This window comes from Cheilinus undulatus, linkage group 6 (genome assembly GCF_018320785.1).
Source record: "Cheilinus undulatus linkage group 6, ASM1832078v1, whole genome shotgun sequence".
Lineage (NCBI taxonomy): Eukaryota > Metazoa > Chordata > Actinopteri > Labriformes > Labridae > Cheilinus > Cheilinus undulatus.
In genome coordinates this window covers 13950714-13967945 of record NC_054870.1, presented here as the reverse complement: position 1 = coordinate 13967945, position 17232 = coordinate 13950714, and the positions used below count along the sequence as shown (strand labels likewise).

Here is a 17232-nt window from a genome sequence, read left to right as displayed (position 1 = left end):
AAAGGTATTTTATTTCCAATTTAAGGACATGATTTAAAGATTTCAAGTTAAATTTGGATGATTTCCTTCAAAGCCCTGCGCTCACTAAGGATTGTCCATCTCAGATAAGATGCAGAATGTGCTTTGGACTAACAAAAATATCATTTTTCCTCTGCGTTGGTTTCTTTCAATTACTTTGCCAGCAAAAGTTGCATCCTAACAGCAGTTACTAGGGCTGAATGACCTATCATTTTTCAACCCTGAATGAGATGAGCATATGTATAATAATTACAGTTTGACTGGGGCTTAGTAGGTAGAGTTATCTCACAAGTGGAAGGTGGTGGATTCGATCCCCAGCTTCCCCAGTCACATGTTGATGTGTCCTTGGTCAAGACACTCAATTCAAACTAGTGCAAACTATCTCCTGTGGAACAAGAAGTTTCCCTTCCAAATCTTCCTGCATCTCCCAGTCTTGGATCCCTAAGCTACCTTGACTGGTGCCTACCTTAAAACCTGCCTCCTTTAAATTTCTCTCCCTCATGAACAAACTGAACAAGTGCCCTCCTGTGTTCACCTGTCAAGCAGTGAGGATGAGGTGCAGATGCACACACAGTACTGTACACCAAACGTGCAGAGCTTTGTCAGCAGAGAGGCATTTGCTTCTTTTTCCTCCAACAGTGTATGAAGGTGCCCCCTTTCCCTTGTATGTGCTCCACTGCACTATTTCATTGTGTCCTCACAGAGTGGAACTGGCTGCCAGCACCACTTCTCTCCCTCATTATGTAAAGAACATACATTTAAAGAAAACAGTGATAAATTTGGTAAACAAACCACTTGCAATGTACTTTTTAATACAAAATATGATTTCAAGAAACATGGGCCAGGGTTGGGTAGTGGTTTTCCACTGAGTGAAGTTGTTCTTAAGCTTGAGAAATGGACAAAACAAATCAAAAGTCTAGGGTAAAGTATATCTATGTCACTATTTCAAACATGGCATCTTTAACTCCCATCAAGGCTGACCTGGCCTGGGATAGAGGGAAGGTAGACATCATGGCTTGAACATGCTTCTTGTTCAGTCATGTTGGGCTGGTTTCTGGCTCTGGTAATAAATCTAACCTCTGCTATATACAGGTGGCACTGCTGCTGTAACAGATTCACAAGCATGATGCTTGAGGCAAATGTTCAGTTACACAAGGAGGGTCTTGAGTAATTGTACTCATGCTAACAGCAGCCCCTCCACCTCCCTGGTACGTGTTAATGCTGTGGGCAAATATATGGTCATTAAGTGTTCACAGACATGGTGCTTATTTTTACATTCAAGCTGCATGTATTCACCACAGTGTGTGAGCTTTCATTAAAGGACTGATCATGTAGACTAAAAGTGACTTGGATTTTTTTTTTTTTTTTTTTTAAATGATTGATCCTATTAAAGTAACAACAACGCACAGCAAGTCTATTTGTAAAGTCTCCACCTTGTGTCTTCCCCCTGTGCAGAGGGCTGCACAGGTTGATGAGAGTAAGTTGGCAAAATCCAAAAATGACTTTAAGACCCAAATAAGAAAAAAATAATTGTTTGATTTAAATTTAATTAATGCACATAAAAAGACCGTGCATGTTAGGTCCAAAAGACCTAGTGGTTAGGTTGCATCCTGTCGTTTTTCAAGGTAATGGCACAGATTTGAATCTGACCTGTGGCTCCTTTCCTGCATGTCATCCCCCACTCTCTCTCTCTCTCTCTCTCTGATTTCCTACTTCATCCATTGTCTTGCCCTCTTCAAATAAAGGCAAAAAGCTCAGAGTAAATCTTAAAAACAGACTGCATTCTTCTGGTATAATTTCCTGTTCTAAATGTTAAAAAATGGCATATAAACAGCAGAGAGAAAAAAATATTCAATATAGTCATTTTTTGTGTTCATCTATATCAGTGATAACCTTGCAAAGCAGATGAATTCACCCGTTTCTGTGTTTCCCACTGGCAAATCCTTCTTGCAAAGCTCCCATCTGAACTGTTTGGGCCCGGTTAGAAAGTGGCAGGACCAATCAGTGTCAAGGGGGCAGTACTTTCGGGCGCAGTGGAGTCGTGATGTAAGCAAGCAGCAACAAGAGATCGGTGCAATTATGGCAGAAGACATTAGCATGGATGCTGCTAAAGGGCTAATTTTATCAGAACTTGATGACATTTCTTCGTTGAAAGAAGAACAAAGAACAGCATCAGGTTGTTTTGTTTTGTTTTGTTTGTTTGTTTTTTTTCACAAACAACAAAAGTCTACAGTCGCCATGGTTCGCGTGATGCAGTTCTCTATGGAGTTTACTCCTCGGTGGTGGCGCACCTTGGTAGGTGCTGTCACATGTTTTGTTGCTCTAAATGGCCCGTAAAGATGTGACAGACAGAACGTTCATCCAATCACCCTCTGAGTTTTTTTTTTTTTTTTTTTCTCAAAGTCTCTGCCCTTTCCCAAACAGCATCTATGGGAGGTTTTCCAGATGGATGTGTGAAACACATCCATCTGGCGTGTCAGGTTATAACAGAGAAACTTTTAAGAAAATGAACTAAAACTCTCAAATGACACATCCCCATTGCCCCATGCAAACAGCACAAAGTTACTGGAAACCTTATAAAGGTACAAGTAAAACTAATGAAATGTAAAACTGAGAAGATTATACTCTGACAAGCACAGCACCAAATGATGCCCCCTCCCAAGTAAGTACATTTTAAGAATTAAGAGAAAATTAGAGCAAGTATCATTTTCAGTTAAATGCCTTTATATGATTTCTCGAACTACATCTCTTTAATGTTCCTGGGCATATATATAAGAGCACAATAGCTCTTACCCATACACTATGTGCACGTCAGCCTGGTATCTAAATTAGTTTTGGCTCTGGCCTCTCCTCTGGCTCTCCATTAAAAGAGCAGAAGATTAGACACAGAGATTCTTCTACTCTCCTCCACAGGCTTGTCGTCTTATTTCCAATTTTTTTTTGATTAACCTAAGAAGTGTAAAAGATGTCCTGTTACCTGACAAAGCCCTGTGGTCCCCAGCTTACCTGTGCTGGCTCCGCTCACTGACAGCTGCTGGACCGAGCCTGGCAGATTATCCATCAGCCTGAGAGAGGAGAAGAGGAGATAAAACAAAGATCAAGAGAGGACAGAACAGTTCTGATGGATGGAGTTCAGGGATGTCGTAGGTTAGGAGGAACACACGTGCAAACATGTTGAATTCAGGCAAATTTCGTTTGAGAATATGCATAGGCGTCATTCGTTTGAGCTCTATACAAAGGAGATGTTATCAGGTCTGAGACTTCCACATCATGAAATTTAAAAAAAATAATAACTTTAGTGTTTAGGCAAATAGAGGGCTAGTCAATTTCATGATTGGATTTAATTCAAGATTAAAGTCTATGGGCTACACTCTTTTTCCAACTTTCTCTGTAAAACCATCCATGTCAATGGGACAGTGCAGGGTTTAATGTCCAAGTATAAGTCATTATTTTTTGTCTATAGTTAAGTTAAGTGATGGAGTCTTATCTCCTGTATTGGACGTACGACTTATTTCCAGGCTCGCCTTAACACTGAGATGTTCTCTCCACTAAGCTCAGTTGGCTGGGAGTAGGGACGGACTTTACTTTCTTTCAATAAGTTAAATAGCAATAATAATATAAAGGGCACAGTCGAGGTTTGATGCAAGGACTGGTCAGACAAGTAATGTGAGGAAGCATATTGACCTGGAGCAGTGATTAGCTGTATATCTAATGTAAGAGGAGACTTTTGGAGCAAAGTCCCATTAGTTTGTAAACAGCTCCAACTGTGCGCACCATGCATCTATGTTCACATGAACATGGCGGGCTGCCTGCTGCCTGTGTCAGTCCGGGCATTTTGATTGGTCAGATTTGTGCTCCTCCTCCAAAAGTTAAAAGAATTGACAACAGTTAAAAAAATATTTGCTGCAATTTCACAGAGTGAAATTATGTCACTGGTGTGAAGGATTCCATTGAACTTATTCATGCTTGAATAAAGATTTCTGACATTTTTATGGCAAATATAATGCATAAAGACACATACAAGTTCATGCAAGGATTACCTGGCAACACACTTTGTTCAGTCAGGTCTGTAGAGAAAGTGAAAAAAACCGAAAGTGTAAAAGTGAATACCTACCTAGCCTTGGCTTCTTGGACCTGCGTTGGGTTCTTCAGGACATTGTCCCAAGGCAGAGATCCACATAACCAGTGCAGAAGACAGAAGCCCAAAATCTGGAGGTCCCCTCGTCTGGATGGAGCTACACAAAAACATACATATGAAGTGGTCAGGAAGATAAAATTTGCCAAACTTTAAAGCTTCTGCCTCTCATTTTTACAAATGGACTATGCCTTACTTCCTCACATTTCAGTTGTGAAAGGTCTCACATTTGTCAACCACAAATTCAGTATTTTTCTGTGTCCTTGCAAAGGAAAAAAGATACAATTCCAGGGAAAACAGCAAGTTGACAAGCTGCCATTACTTAGTAACATCTAACAATAACTGAACAATAATAAACATTTTTCTTCTCTAAAAATATCTTTCTCAGTAGCTTTATCATTGACAGTCCTGTATAGCAATATTAGCAAAAAAATGAAAATATTTAAAAAAGTGAACTAAATTTTAAAACTAAATATATTCAAAATCACTACTTGACTGTGTTGATAATATGCTGCTGTTTTTTCAAAATTATTACTAGTGAGTGGACTAACTTAGCGAGTCATACTTAATAAAAAAGTGTGGCATACTGCATTTTTTTTCTTTAAATCAGGTTGTTGTTGTAAATGATGTCTTGTATGTACAATCTCAAGTTCAGATTGGCCAAGGTTGCTTATAATGTTTTTATCCAAGTATCCATGCTGCTGTTATAGTCAGCAGACAGCCGCAGATGCCAAGTTGCCACCACGGAAATGGCCACTATCCAGTGTAGCAGTGTACACAAACTTGCCATAAGATTTGTCTAATGAAAAGCATAAAAAGGCTCAAAATGTTTTTAAAATCTGCGCCAAATTCAATTATCACATAGCAACTCACAAAAATATTCAAATAAAATGCTTTGTCCTTAGCGCAGTCAACGTTTAATCTGATTTGCCAGATAAGACTTTCATTTATACATTGCATGCCTGGGGTATATTTCAAATTTTTCTGGGATACCTCCCATACTAAGTGTATGGAAAGGGCAGAGCTTTGAAAAAATTATCTGAAGGTGATTGGACTAAAATTCTGTCCGTCACATTCATTATGGACCAATAAGAGCAAAATGACCAAATTAGGTAGTTAGCCTGTGCAGCTCCGGTAAGGAATATAATCTCAGCAGTAAGGCGGTGTCATGGTTGATCAACGGTGGCACTCATTGTTGGATAAAACCAAGCAACAACCTCTAGTCCTGGAAAAGGAAGTCAATGCAGAAGTGCAAAATATTGCAATACCGCGAGTGTCCACTTGAGGCTGGCTGCAGGAACGCCGGAAGTCACATATACAACACATGTTAAAAAGCATTTTTTCACACTAGAAATAAACTGGTTTAGAGCCTGGTTTAAAGAAACAAAATGTTTCTCATTAGCTAATGACTTCATGTCCTCTCATTGTACAGGGGGGGAATTTTTTTAACCACAATCGTTTCGATTATATTTAGGAAAAACCTCACAATGCACTGACTGATGTCTCATTTGACTGACAGATAGCTTGATAGGCAAAAGCTACATTTCTGTCAAGCAGAATGCTAGCTAGCTAGCTGACAGGAAGTTGAGTTAGTGGGCGAGCTTTTAGATTGATTCAAAGTTCAGTTGTGACAGCGATTTCAATATGGAAGCCACCGCTGATTAGCTTCAAAAGCTGTTTGAGTCCGCCTATTGTAATCAAACGGCTGACGTCACACAGGCTTTGTCCAGTTCTTTTTACAGTCTATGGATGAAACTCATGCCGAGGTCAGTAGAGAGAAGTGCAAAAAACATCTATGCACAGGAAAGCTTTCAGTGTGGCTCTCTGCTCCCCTCCATAAATAAATGCTGTTCAGATCTGACAAAACTGCCGCTAAAGCTACATCCGAGCTATGAGCTTCACCAACAACAGTCATTACCATTGTCTTGCAATACAGCTACACCTTACCCGTAACTATGGCAAAGTCATGACAAAGTAGGTTGGCAGAAAAGTAGAAACCCATTTTCCACCATGAAAAGCTTCCAGTAGGGTTCTTTGTTCTTTTTTATACAAAGCATTGTGGTCCAGTTCTGATCAAACTGCTGCTATACTATAGCTACATCCAAGCTAATTCCTAAATCTGTCTCAGCCATTATTACCAGCTTCCAATATAAACAAACCCCACCTGTAGCTACTACCTCATTCTACTCATATGACACTGACTGGTCCTATCCATTGTCAGACTGGGCACAATTGTTTTAGACTGGAGCTTTGCAAGATGGATTTTCCTAAAGACAGACATGGAATCTGGCCAGTCCATCTGGAAAGCTTTGCAAGGTTAGTCAAAGTTTGATATAAATGCAGATTTATGAGTTTAAACAGAATTAAAACTCTCTAAAAGAAATTAAAAATCCAAACATGTCTCTCATTATGTTTCACCTATCAATGATCCGTGTATATTTCTTTGAAATTACAGCCTGTAAAATAGTACAAAAATGGCAATTGAAGTAGGGAGTGAATGATGTGATCCATACAGGGTCTGAGTCAGTAGTGCTGCATTGTTTAGAACGGATTTCACATGGTTTATGGTGCTGTCAATTTCTGCGTCCTTAAGTTAGGGAAGTGCCACCTTTGCGCCTGACCACACCTCATTTCAAGACAAACACACCCATGGGAGCAAAAAGGAGCAAGCTCACCAGCTACTTACACAGTGGTGAAGCTTGGGGTGAAAACAACTAGAAGAGATGAAAAAAAGGAAAGATACCTTCACTGTGTGCCAAGACGCTTTGTGCAAAGTGTACCACAGGGGCCATAGCATTTGTCTTTGTTATAATTTTATCTATTTTCCAAATCTGTGGTGTTTAACATCAAAACTAAGAACTTGTTATCTAATTAATAGAGCACTGTAAACGTGCATCTGTATCGAGTATATGTTCACATTTCATGAAAAGTTCAATAACAAAAACTAGAGAAAATATAAATAACATACAGGACAAGTTTTCTTTAAGCACAAGTCTGGACTGTGTTTGCATCTTATTGTGAGTGTGTTTGATTGCAGGGGTCTACATTAATGTGCGAAGTCTATCAATACTTGTCGACCAAGTCCATCCAGAGGGGTCGAGCCCGGGGAGTTTTAGCAGCTCAATACTGTAACGGCCGCAACACGTCTCCGGAGAAATTACCTATCGACTGGCTCCATCAGAGGGGAGAAATCTCCTCCCTGAGCCACGGCATGCATTGATCCTCTCCATCCAACAGGCTGGTCTAAGGAGGAGGAAACATGGTCACTGCCACACAAGACCAGGATACAAGGAATGGATGGAGAGTAATCTGATTACAGGTTAACAAAGTTTTAGTTCACAAAATGTAAGTAAGAGATATCAAGACATGTTGATGAGTAGAAGAAGACAAAATGAAGAGATTAAGTGTTGAGTGCTGTCACTGGGTGTGTCCCCAGAAGGCTTAATGTGGAAATGTTTAAGGTGTAACCAACAACCAGAGTTTCTACTTTTGCAGCTTTGATTATTAACCATAAAGTCAAAAACATTCAAGATAGATTCACCACAAACTACCAGCATATGAAACCATGGTATATGCTCTTGTAGAAGACAGTTCATATTTCAGCAACCTCATTTTCTGAAAAACATGGTTAATTTGCAATCCTAGTGAAAATAATTACCCTACTTTCAATCCTTTAAGTCCACAGATGAATCTAAGGTCTAAGGTCTAGATCCAACTTGGTCAACAGTATATACAAAGGCTTGTAGCTGGAAAAAATGGTCCGGGATTCAGTCAATCTTTAAAGAGAATATTATCATTGTATAACCTTGCAAAGCAGATGGATACGCCCATTTCCTGTCACTTTCTCACTGGCGAATCCATCTTGCAAAGCTCCCGTCTGAACCATTTGGGCCCGGTTAGAAAGTGACAGGACCAATCAGTGTCGAAAGACAGATTATCAGCCACAGTTCATTTTTTGGAATCACCCAAGGGGAAAAGGGTTCAAACCACTCAGCAAAGACAACAATGTGCAGTTTCTGTGCAGCTGTGTTGCTCTTTTAGTACCATCTGTTTTCGCTGTATGAAGTTTGCCCATCTACCAGCTACAATACAGAAACTGAACTCTCGACTGCTAGTGATTGTTGTAGGCTGACTCACAGCATGCCCTGCTCCACCCATCACTTGTTATCCTTACTGAGAAGTGCTTCCAGTCAAACTAGCACTCAATGGTAACTGTAACACTAACGGTATCCTGCCTGTTTTATTTGAATGCACTATTGTGACCTAATAAGGAAAAGCAGTTAAAAAGTGGTGCCAGATCCTGCCTGGCCTGGTTTGTGTCTTTATATATCCCAGCACATTCTGAGTAGTACAGCAGCTGTTTGCAATTCACATTGAGTAGATATCTGGTATATTGGTCATCCAAGCATATAACATATATAGGGCAGCTTTTGGGAAAAAGGTACTAGGAGTGCACCTTCTACACCAAATTTACAGTATTTCAGCTTTTTAAAACAGTCTTTTGCCGTACATCACTTTGTGAGCTGCGCTTGTGAAGAGGATGATGGTATGATTCCATCACGTGATCATGACCATAAGCATGTCTAAATTCTGAATCTTTTTTTTTTTACCTTTTGTTTGTTTGACAAATGAGGTCTACATCATTAACAGGAGTTCTGTCATCACTTTTAGAGAATCTTCAAACACAGACAATGGTGCTGCTGCTGGACATGGAAACACACTCTTAGAACATTATTCTTAAACATGCACATTTTTCCATTAAGGGATACTATGGCTATTATTGAACACCGCCCCTTATTTATCACCTCTGTATGAACAACTAGTTGGATACTTTTGACTAAAAAATCAGCAAGGAAAAACACTGTTTACAGAAGGTTTCCTGCAATTACTGCCTTGTCTATTGCATTACATCTGAGCAAGTCTGACAATGAATTAAAGGTCTTTTTGTCCTTGTGTGAGAAAAGAATGTGTTCACTCAGCATTACAGTGGGGCTTCCTAATCACACAACTCTTCATTGCTACTGAGAGCCTGTTAAAAGAGAATAAAGATGAAAAATACATGTGATACTGACACTGGAAAAAGTGTTGCAACTCCCAGAGCAGCATAATAGATTAACAATTAAAAAGATCAACAACTACATTAAGCTTTGCTGCCCTCTGTGAGCGCTTTGGGCACCTTATCTGAGCTCATAATAGTGTTTTGTGCGTCTGCTCTTCTGTATTTAATGTGTTTTGCCCTCATAAGAGGAGAGACAAAGGACAGTGGAGCAGAGAGATATGCACGTGTGTACACACTTAAACAGCTCTCAGAGGGAGGTTCCTTGAAAATACACACGCACATACATATAAACACACACTACTCACATGTCCTCTACATGCTTTAGACAAGGAGGTGAGGCAGCGCTGGTGTTTTTGTTAATTATCTCCTATTGTTATTCAGATTCCCTAAAGCATGCTGTGGTGTCACACTCTTAACCCTTGTGCTTTACAGTCGTGTTGTTTAGAAACGGTCTTGTGTCCACTGGACGCCCATCGAATGGTGGTAATTACACCGTTTAGCTCGGAGTTCAAAGGCATGCCAGTCGGCAGCTGCATTCACCAAGCCCTACTATGGCAACATGTCAACATCTTTGTGGGGATTGGTGCCATCGGGTCAGAAAAGGGCAGGTAAAGGTCTCTTCCTCTGTCATAATCTCCATGCACAGCAGAAAGTAAGTATGCTCATTTGCTTTGAAGCAGGTGTTTATGGAGTTTTGAATTATAGAGCAATTTACTTTCACAACACAATAATATCCTTTCAAGGGTTCTGGCATGCTTAAAAACATATTCAAGACTTTTTAAGACCTGAACTAAAAAAATTAATACCACCTTTTGTGCAGCAGTCAAAAATGAAAGGCATGGATGATTTCTTGGTACAACAGACCAGGACTACACTTTCTGATTTAATGAACTGTTTATGAAAGGTCAAGTAGTAAAGGGCAAAGACATTTTTGGGTCATAAAAAACAAAATCTGATTATTAATTGGACACACAGTGTAAATGAGAAGAATGTTTAAAATTGAATATTTATCTAGAAAAGAAAGACTGGATAAAGATAAATCTTAAAGTGTCATCTAAGATTTAAGACCTTTCACAAGAAAAAAAGAGAATTTTGACTTTTATCACCTTCAAAAGTCAAAGTTCAGACTTTTTTAGCCCTTTTGAGGATACATTGGAGCCTTGGTTTTTATCTGTTGCTGGTAGTCTTCATGCAGTTATGTCCACAAAGCTGCCTGACCTCTAAATCAGTGGTTCTCAAAAGGTATGCCTTGGGAATTTGCACAACCATGCCTGATTAATATAGCTACAACAACCACAGATACTTTTACGTGTTAGCACTGGTATTTTTGGATTCTACGGATAGATAAGATAGACAACTGCTGTGATGAAAATATTGTTTCAAAACTCTCAGTATCATAAGGTATCAAAATATCCAAAAATTGAACATCCTCTTGGACCAGTGGTTCTCAACTGGTGGGGCAGGACCCAAAAGTGGGTGGTGGAGCAGTTTTCAGTGGGTCATGACTAGGTGTCTGAAAAAAAAAAGGTGGCAAAAGTCCTAAAATCCTTATTTGACATGCATCAATACCTTTTATTTTACCCTCTTTTACTGTGAAATTGGGTAAATTTAAATCTTTGATCAATATTTTAAATATTTTTTTTTCTCTTCTTGCAATAAATGCTACTTCTCCCATGATAATGAAGTAGTTCCACAAGTTCTCTGGAAAATTGGCAAAAATTGACACATAATGATGGGGAAAGAGGGTACAAAATTTGTCATTTTTGTCCCTTTTCTTTTTTATATCAGGTGTTTTGGTCCAATCGTGCTACAAACTGCAACATATTCAATTAACTAAACATGCGTTGTTCAAAATTTTTTGGAAACTCGGGTCGATCTGTTGTAAGACAGACTGGTGGGACCTATGGCTGGATCAGTTGAGAACCACTTAGATAACTTAATATTTTCTGTGTTATTCTGAGTATTTTCCCACTTTGCCTTGATTACATATGCATGTGTTTTGGGTAATTTGGTGTAAAAGTGACTACAAACAGGTACAAAAGGTTTAGATTTGCGAGAGCAGATTGCTTGGATCAACAACTGTGAATAAGGCTGGTGTGGCTAAAATGTAGGCTGAAAAAAACATACATTTTAGCATGTAATTATGTAATTAAGTTGTTCCTAAATGTTGGAGTGAGGCATGCCTAGGTGTGTGCTGGGAATTTGAACAACTATGCATCATACTACAACTTTACATCAACTAAAGATATGGCTTTGCATGGATATGAAGATGGTGAGATTTTGGCTTGATCACTGATGTGCAACACATATTGTGTGGTATGCAATGAGATGACCAACACAGCACAACACACTATAACAGATTCATTCAAAGACTCCACTCACAAAACTCCAAATTTTGCTCAGTCAAATGTGACTTTAAAGTAAACAAGCCAACTCCTCCCCTTTTCAGTTGGATTGTGGTATGATTTGTGACTTGATTCTCAAGTGGTGGGTCTACCTTAAAGTGGGTCACTAAGCCATTATTAGTGGGTCGCAGATGTTAAAAAAAGATGTTGCAAAGCCAGTTGCTACCAGTTGAAAACCGCTGGTATAAAAGCTTGTGTTCTTGCCACAAATCAAGAAAATGATACTCCACTTCTGACATCCCTCTTACTTCATGTTTACTGTCACTGACATGACTGTCTCTTGTGCTTCCTGCTTTGGTCACTTTATTTTCTGATTAGCTAATGGTCCGTTTCACCCTACAATCCTGCTCATGCCCACTCAGCTGTCCTCACCCATTTTCTGATCAAAAATATTCAATATATTTGATATTCATTCTCTGAAATCGGAGATGCTCTGATCATCTTTCAAACAGATGAGCGGGACAGATCACTCTTAAAACAGGCCTCTGCTGACTTTCTATGAAAGGGGGGATCTGATCCAAAATTGGCATGATTATCTTGTAGTGTGAACCTAGCTTAAGCAGGCAGCCAGGTTCAAATCCTGCCTGTGGCTCCTTTATCACATGCAATTCCTCACTCGCCCTATCCCAAGTTTCTCACTTTATCCAATGTTCTACCTAAATAAAAGCATTAAAACCCCAAAATGATTTCTTTTTTTTCCCAATATTGAGTCATATTCCGTTTGTTAAAGAATACAAGTACAATAAAGGAATGTGTCAGTGTTTAAAAAATAATGATCTCTTTCAGGGTTTCAACATTTTGTGGTTCTCATGCAAGCACATTTCTTAGCAAAAACATGTATTATCCCACTCTTTCCCTTCCTCTTTCTCAATCATATTAAAATTGACTTTCATCTCATAGTTATTGCTGACCAGGACATTTTCTGGCCCTCTTTTACTTATCGATCTTGTTGATAGAAACACTACCCTGGCGATTAGGCAGTCTGAGCCATGCTAACTCACAATATTGAACCGGAGGAGAGTGGAGTTGTCCTGTGCAGAGCTCAGAGAGGTTATCTGTGGCTCAGGCCTCGCTCTAACCAAACATCAAAGCTCTTAATTAATGGGGGATGAATACACGATGCAGGTTATGACTTCAGCTAATTAGGGAATTGTTAAACAGAGACGGTACCGGGGAATTCAGGAGGGGCTGGGGATGGAGAATCGATGGTCAATGAAGAGAGGGAGCATGTAGGCAATTTGCCAGTTAATGTGTTCCCAATATCAGCCGAGGGAGGCAGAGGGTGGCGGGGCAGAGAGACTGTTTTACATGTATTGATGAAGTAAGACTGTAAACTGAAAGGACATATTCTAATGTGAGGTTAACATAGATACTGTAAACATCTACAGTACACATTTATTACCATTTGAAAACCTGTTGTTCTTTATGACAGACAGAAAATCAAAAGTAGTGAGTAAAATAAGCAGTCTGGGATAAATCAGGACATGTTTTTGGTCTTTAGGGTTATGTTTAGGTTTTTCTGTATTCCTGGCATTTGCAAAGAGATATTTACCATGAACTGACAAGAAAAACTCATCGGAAAATTATGCTGTTAACTTGAACTGCTGGTTTAAATAGGTCTTATTTTCAGTTTCATTTTGACTGACAGCATTTTTCATGTTCAGAATGTTTAATGTTAAAAGCGTATTCATGCAGCAGCTGACTCATTACCTGACTGCTGTCAAACAGTTTTGTGTTCCAGGGTGGGGAGTTATCAATCTATTATTAAGCAGAGTTATTAATTTCCATTCATGAACTAGCCTGCCACAGCACGAACTGTGGAACAGACAGGGCAAGGGCCCAACCTACTTTTGAGTTGGGATGCAACAATCACTATTTTGGTGGTCGACTAGTCAGCAAATACCAGAGTGATATGTTGACTATTTAGACAGACTGTTGTGCAGTTACTTGATGGCTCCTATTGAGGCAATATGCTCAACAGTTAAACAGATCAAGTGACAATGTAGGATGGACGATACAGTTTTTGTAAGGCTATCAATGTTTTTGTATAAATAAATCTATACGAAAGTTAAATATTGACATGAGTTTGTTTCATTGTTTACCTCAAGAGTGACAGAAGACAAAGAGATGAAAAGGAGGGAAAAAGATGTGTGAAGATGAGAAAAAACTCTGTTTTAAGGCAAAGGTAAGCTAAGACGGTGAAAAGTAAATGGGAAAAAAATCACTACATCGATCAAACTTTGAGGTAAAATAAATGACAAAAAAGAGTTTTAAAAGTGAGAAATCTAACATACCATCTCTATTGGTGCTTGCATATTATCAAGTTCTCATGATAAGCATCTCCACTTTACAAGTCTCACATGTAATCTTAATATAATATATTAGAAGTATTGTTCTGTTTGTGACCAGCTGAGTGCTGCCGTGTGGGTCAAGAGACAGGAGCTCTGGATGTCTTTGTGTATGACAGAGAGAGGGAGAGGTTTCTCATTGTCATGACCGAGAGAGGGGAAATGAGAATTGATAGCTGAAAAGATTAGCAGGATAAAAGTTACGTTTAAGTTGTGTGTACAACAACAGGCTCTTGTGTCAGCACGTTACTTGCTGCTGACTCCCCTGGGGCCTGGACCAGCCCACTTGGTCCTGGGATTTTTGCCTTTGGATAGTGGATAATTGGATAAAACAGCTAAAGAGAGACAGGAAAAATGGGGATATAGAGTGGGAATAGAAGTGTGCCAAACATGCGCTGAGACCGAGAATCAGTCCCACAACCAGAGTATTAAGGACTTTAGCCTCAGAATACGGGCGCCTGCTTTACCAACAGAGCTAAACTGGTGCTGGAAAATACTTTTATGTGCAGTACCAAAGGTAAGTGCTCTTGGTTTTAGGACACAGAGGTGTTTTATCAGTGGCAGCCATTATGTTATTTCTGTGTCACATTACAGTAGCTGATTTGCATATTACACAACTCTGACCAAAGACAGGATGTGAGATGGCTCGCTCACGGTCAATCTGTAATCTGACATGCCAGATAGACTGTTTTGCTTGGGTCCTCTGATTGCTACTGCGTTCACTAATGGCTACCACTGAGAGGACTCAGGTCACTGAAGATGGGAGGACCTCTTCTGCTGATGAGCCAATCAGAACACTGGCAACACACTGTTGGCAAAACCTGACCGGCCAGCTTCCGGCTCTCCCGAGATCTCCTGGCTCCCTGTGGCTCCACCTACTGACATAATATCTTTTTAAATTCTGAACTGCTGAAAGTGTTAGGGAAAGGCAGGACCTTTCAAAAAAGGACTGGGTGAACATTTTGTATGTCTCATTCATCATGGGTAAATAAGAACAACGAAGCATATGACCTGGTGGACATGTCCAGTTTCATAAATTGTAAGCTTGACACAGAAGCTGCCACAGTTGCTAACAATTACTGGAGCCAGTTGTTTAAACAAACACATGCTGAACGAACAAAGTCAGTTGGGAGAAGAGAAAAGCATCTTTTTCACCAAGAAAAGCTTTTAGTGAAATCATTTTCCTTCATATAATACAGAAATTATGTCCAGTTTTGATTAAAAAAATGCCACTATACTATAGCTACAACTGAGCTTAGCACATAACCAGTTACAAATGTGTGCTGGCTTGCTGCACAATTAATCTCCACCCATAGCCACAGCCTCGTTCTCCTTGAACGATGCTGATGGTCCACTCTATTCCCAGCATGAGCACATTCATTTCAGATTGGAGCTTTGCAAGATGGACCTGCCTGATATGAAATCTGGATTCGACAAATAAATACAACAAGAGCTTACAGAGGCCTTTGTGGGCATCGAGGCTGGTGTACTCAATCGTTCCGTTGTGGCCCTTCTTGGGATTTTCTTTATATTCTTTGTGGTCTCCATCAGGACAGTATCTATAAGACAGTCCATAGTCTGCAAGGTAGACCTTAAACACACAACAGGAAAGCATACTTAAGTTATTATTTCAAAGGCATTCAACAGATAGAAAGAATTGACATCTTCTTAGCGACATAACCACTACTGATGCTACTAAATATCCTGTCATTAAATCAGCCTGTCTTGGTTTCATTTCAGCCAGCACTACTTCCATTTTTGAACTGCTTTGGTGTTGGCATCCAATGCATACTCTTCGGAATATTTTAATTTGGCATCTCTTCCAACATTACGCTACTGAGGCTCGTCTCCTATATTTTATGGGTAATAGAGCAGACCTTGCTCCTGCAGAAAAGAAGGATTACTAGCAGTGATCAGCAGTGGACTAACCTGTTCAGGGTTTCTGTAACCCAACATGAGGTTGGCAGCTTTTATGTCTGCATGAACATACTCATGTTCATGAATATATTCAAGAACCGACACCTGGAACAAACAAAAACAGGGCAAATGATGCGATTTGCAGATTTTAATGATAAAATAGTGAACACACAAAGTCAGAGGTACACTATATTGCCAAAAGTATTCACTCACCCATCCAAATAATTGAAATCAAGTGTTCCAATCACTTCCATGGCCACAGGTGTATAAAATCAACCACCTAGGCATGCAGACTGTTTCTGCAAACATCTGTGAAAGAATGGGTCACTCTCAGGAGCTCAGTGAATTCCAGCGTGGTACTGTGATAGGATGCCACCTGTGCAACAAGTCCAGTGGTGAAGTTTCCTCCTAAATATTCCACAGTCAACTGTCAGTGGTATTATAACAAAGTGGAAGCGATTGGGAATGACAGCAACTCAGCCACCAAGTGGTAGGCCAAGTAAAATGACGGAGCGGGGTCAGCGGATGCTGAGGTACATCGTGCGCAGAGGTCGCCAACTTTCTGCAGAGTCAATCGCTACAGACCTCCAAACTTCATGTGGCCTTCAGATTAGCTCAAGAACAGTGCATAGAGAGCTTCATGGAATGGGTTTCCATGGCCAAGCCATACATCACCAAATGCAATGCAAAGCGTTGGATGCAGTGGTGTAAAGCACACCGCCACTGGACTCTAGAGCAGTGGAGACACGTTCTCTGGAGTGACGAATCGCACTTCTTCATCTGGCAATCTGATGGACGAGTCTGGGTTTGGCGGTCACCAGGAGAACAGTACTTGTCTGACTGCATTGTGCCAAGTGTAAAGTTTGGTGGAGGGGGGGGATTATGGTGTGGGGTTGTTCTTCAGGAGCTGGGCTTGGCCCCTTAGTTCCAGTGAAAGGAACTCTGAATGCTCCAGCATACCAAGAGATTTTGGATAATTCCATGCTCCCAACTTTGTGGGAACAGTTTGGGGATGGCCCCTTCCTGTTCCAACATGACTGTGCACCAGTGCACAAAGCAAGGTCCATAAAGACATGGATGAGAGAGTTTGGTGTGGACGAATTTGACTGGCCTGCACAGAGTCCTGACCTCAACCTGATAGAACACCTTTGGGATGAATTAGAGCGGAGACTGAGAGCCAGGCCTTCTCGTCCAACATCAGTGTGTGACCTCACAAATGCACTTAAGGAAGAATAGTCAAAAATCCCCATAAACACACTCTTAAACCTTGTGAAAAGCCTTCCCAGAAGAGTTGAAGCTGTTATAGCTGCAAAGGGTGGACTGACGTCATATTAAACTCTATGGATCAAG

General features: G+C 40.1%; 1 protein-coding gene across 4 annotated transcripts in view; it reads right to left on the bottom strand.

Annotated features, from left to right (window-relative positions):
• The window catches only part of LOC121510901 (serine/threonine-protein kinase VRK1-like), a 30666-nt gene that overhangs the window by 3671 nt on the left and 9763 nt on the right, over positions 1-17232 (bottom strand). For all 4 annotated transcript variants that reach the window (XM_041789245.1, XM_041789244.1, XM_041789246.1 and 1 more), the window contains 4 exons: positions 15895-15987; positions 15424-15556; positions 4133-4253; positions 3025-3083 (listed from right to left, as the gene is read on the bottom strand). In XM_041789245.1, the coding sequence (XP_041645179.1) occupies positions 3025-3083; positions 4133-4253; positions 15424-15556; positions 15895-15987 (406 nt within the window). The remainder of the gene's footprint in view (positions 1-3024; positions 3084-4132; positions 4254-15423; positions 15557-15894; positions 15988-17232) is intronic.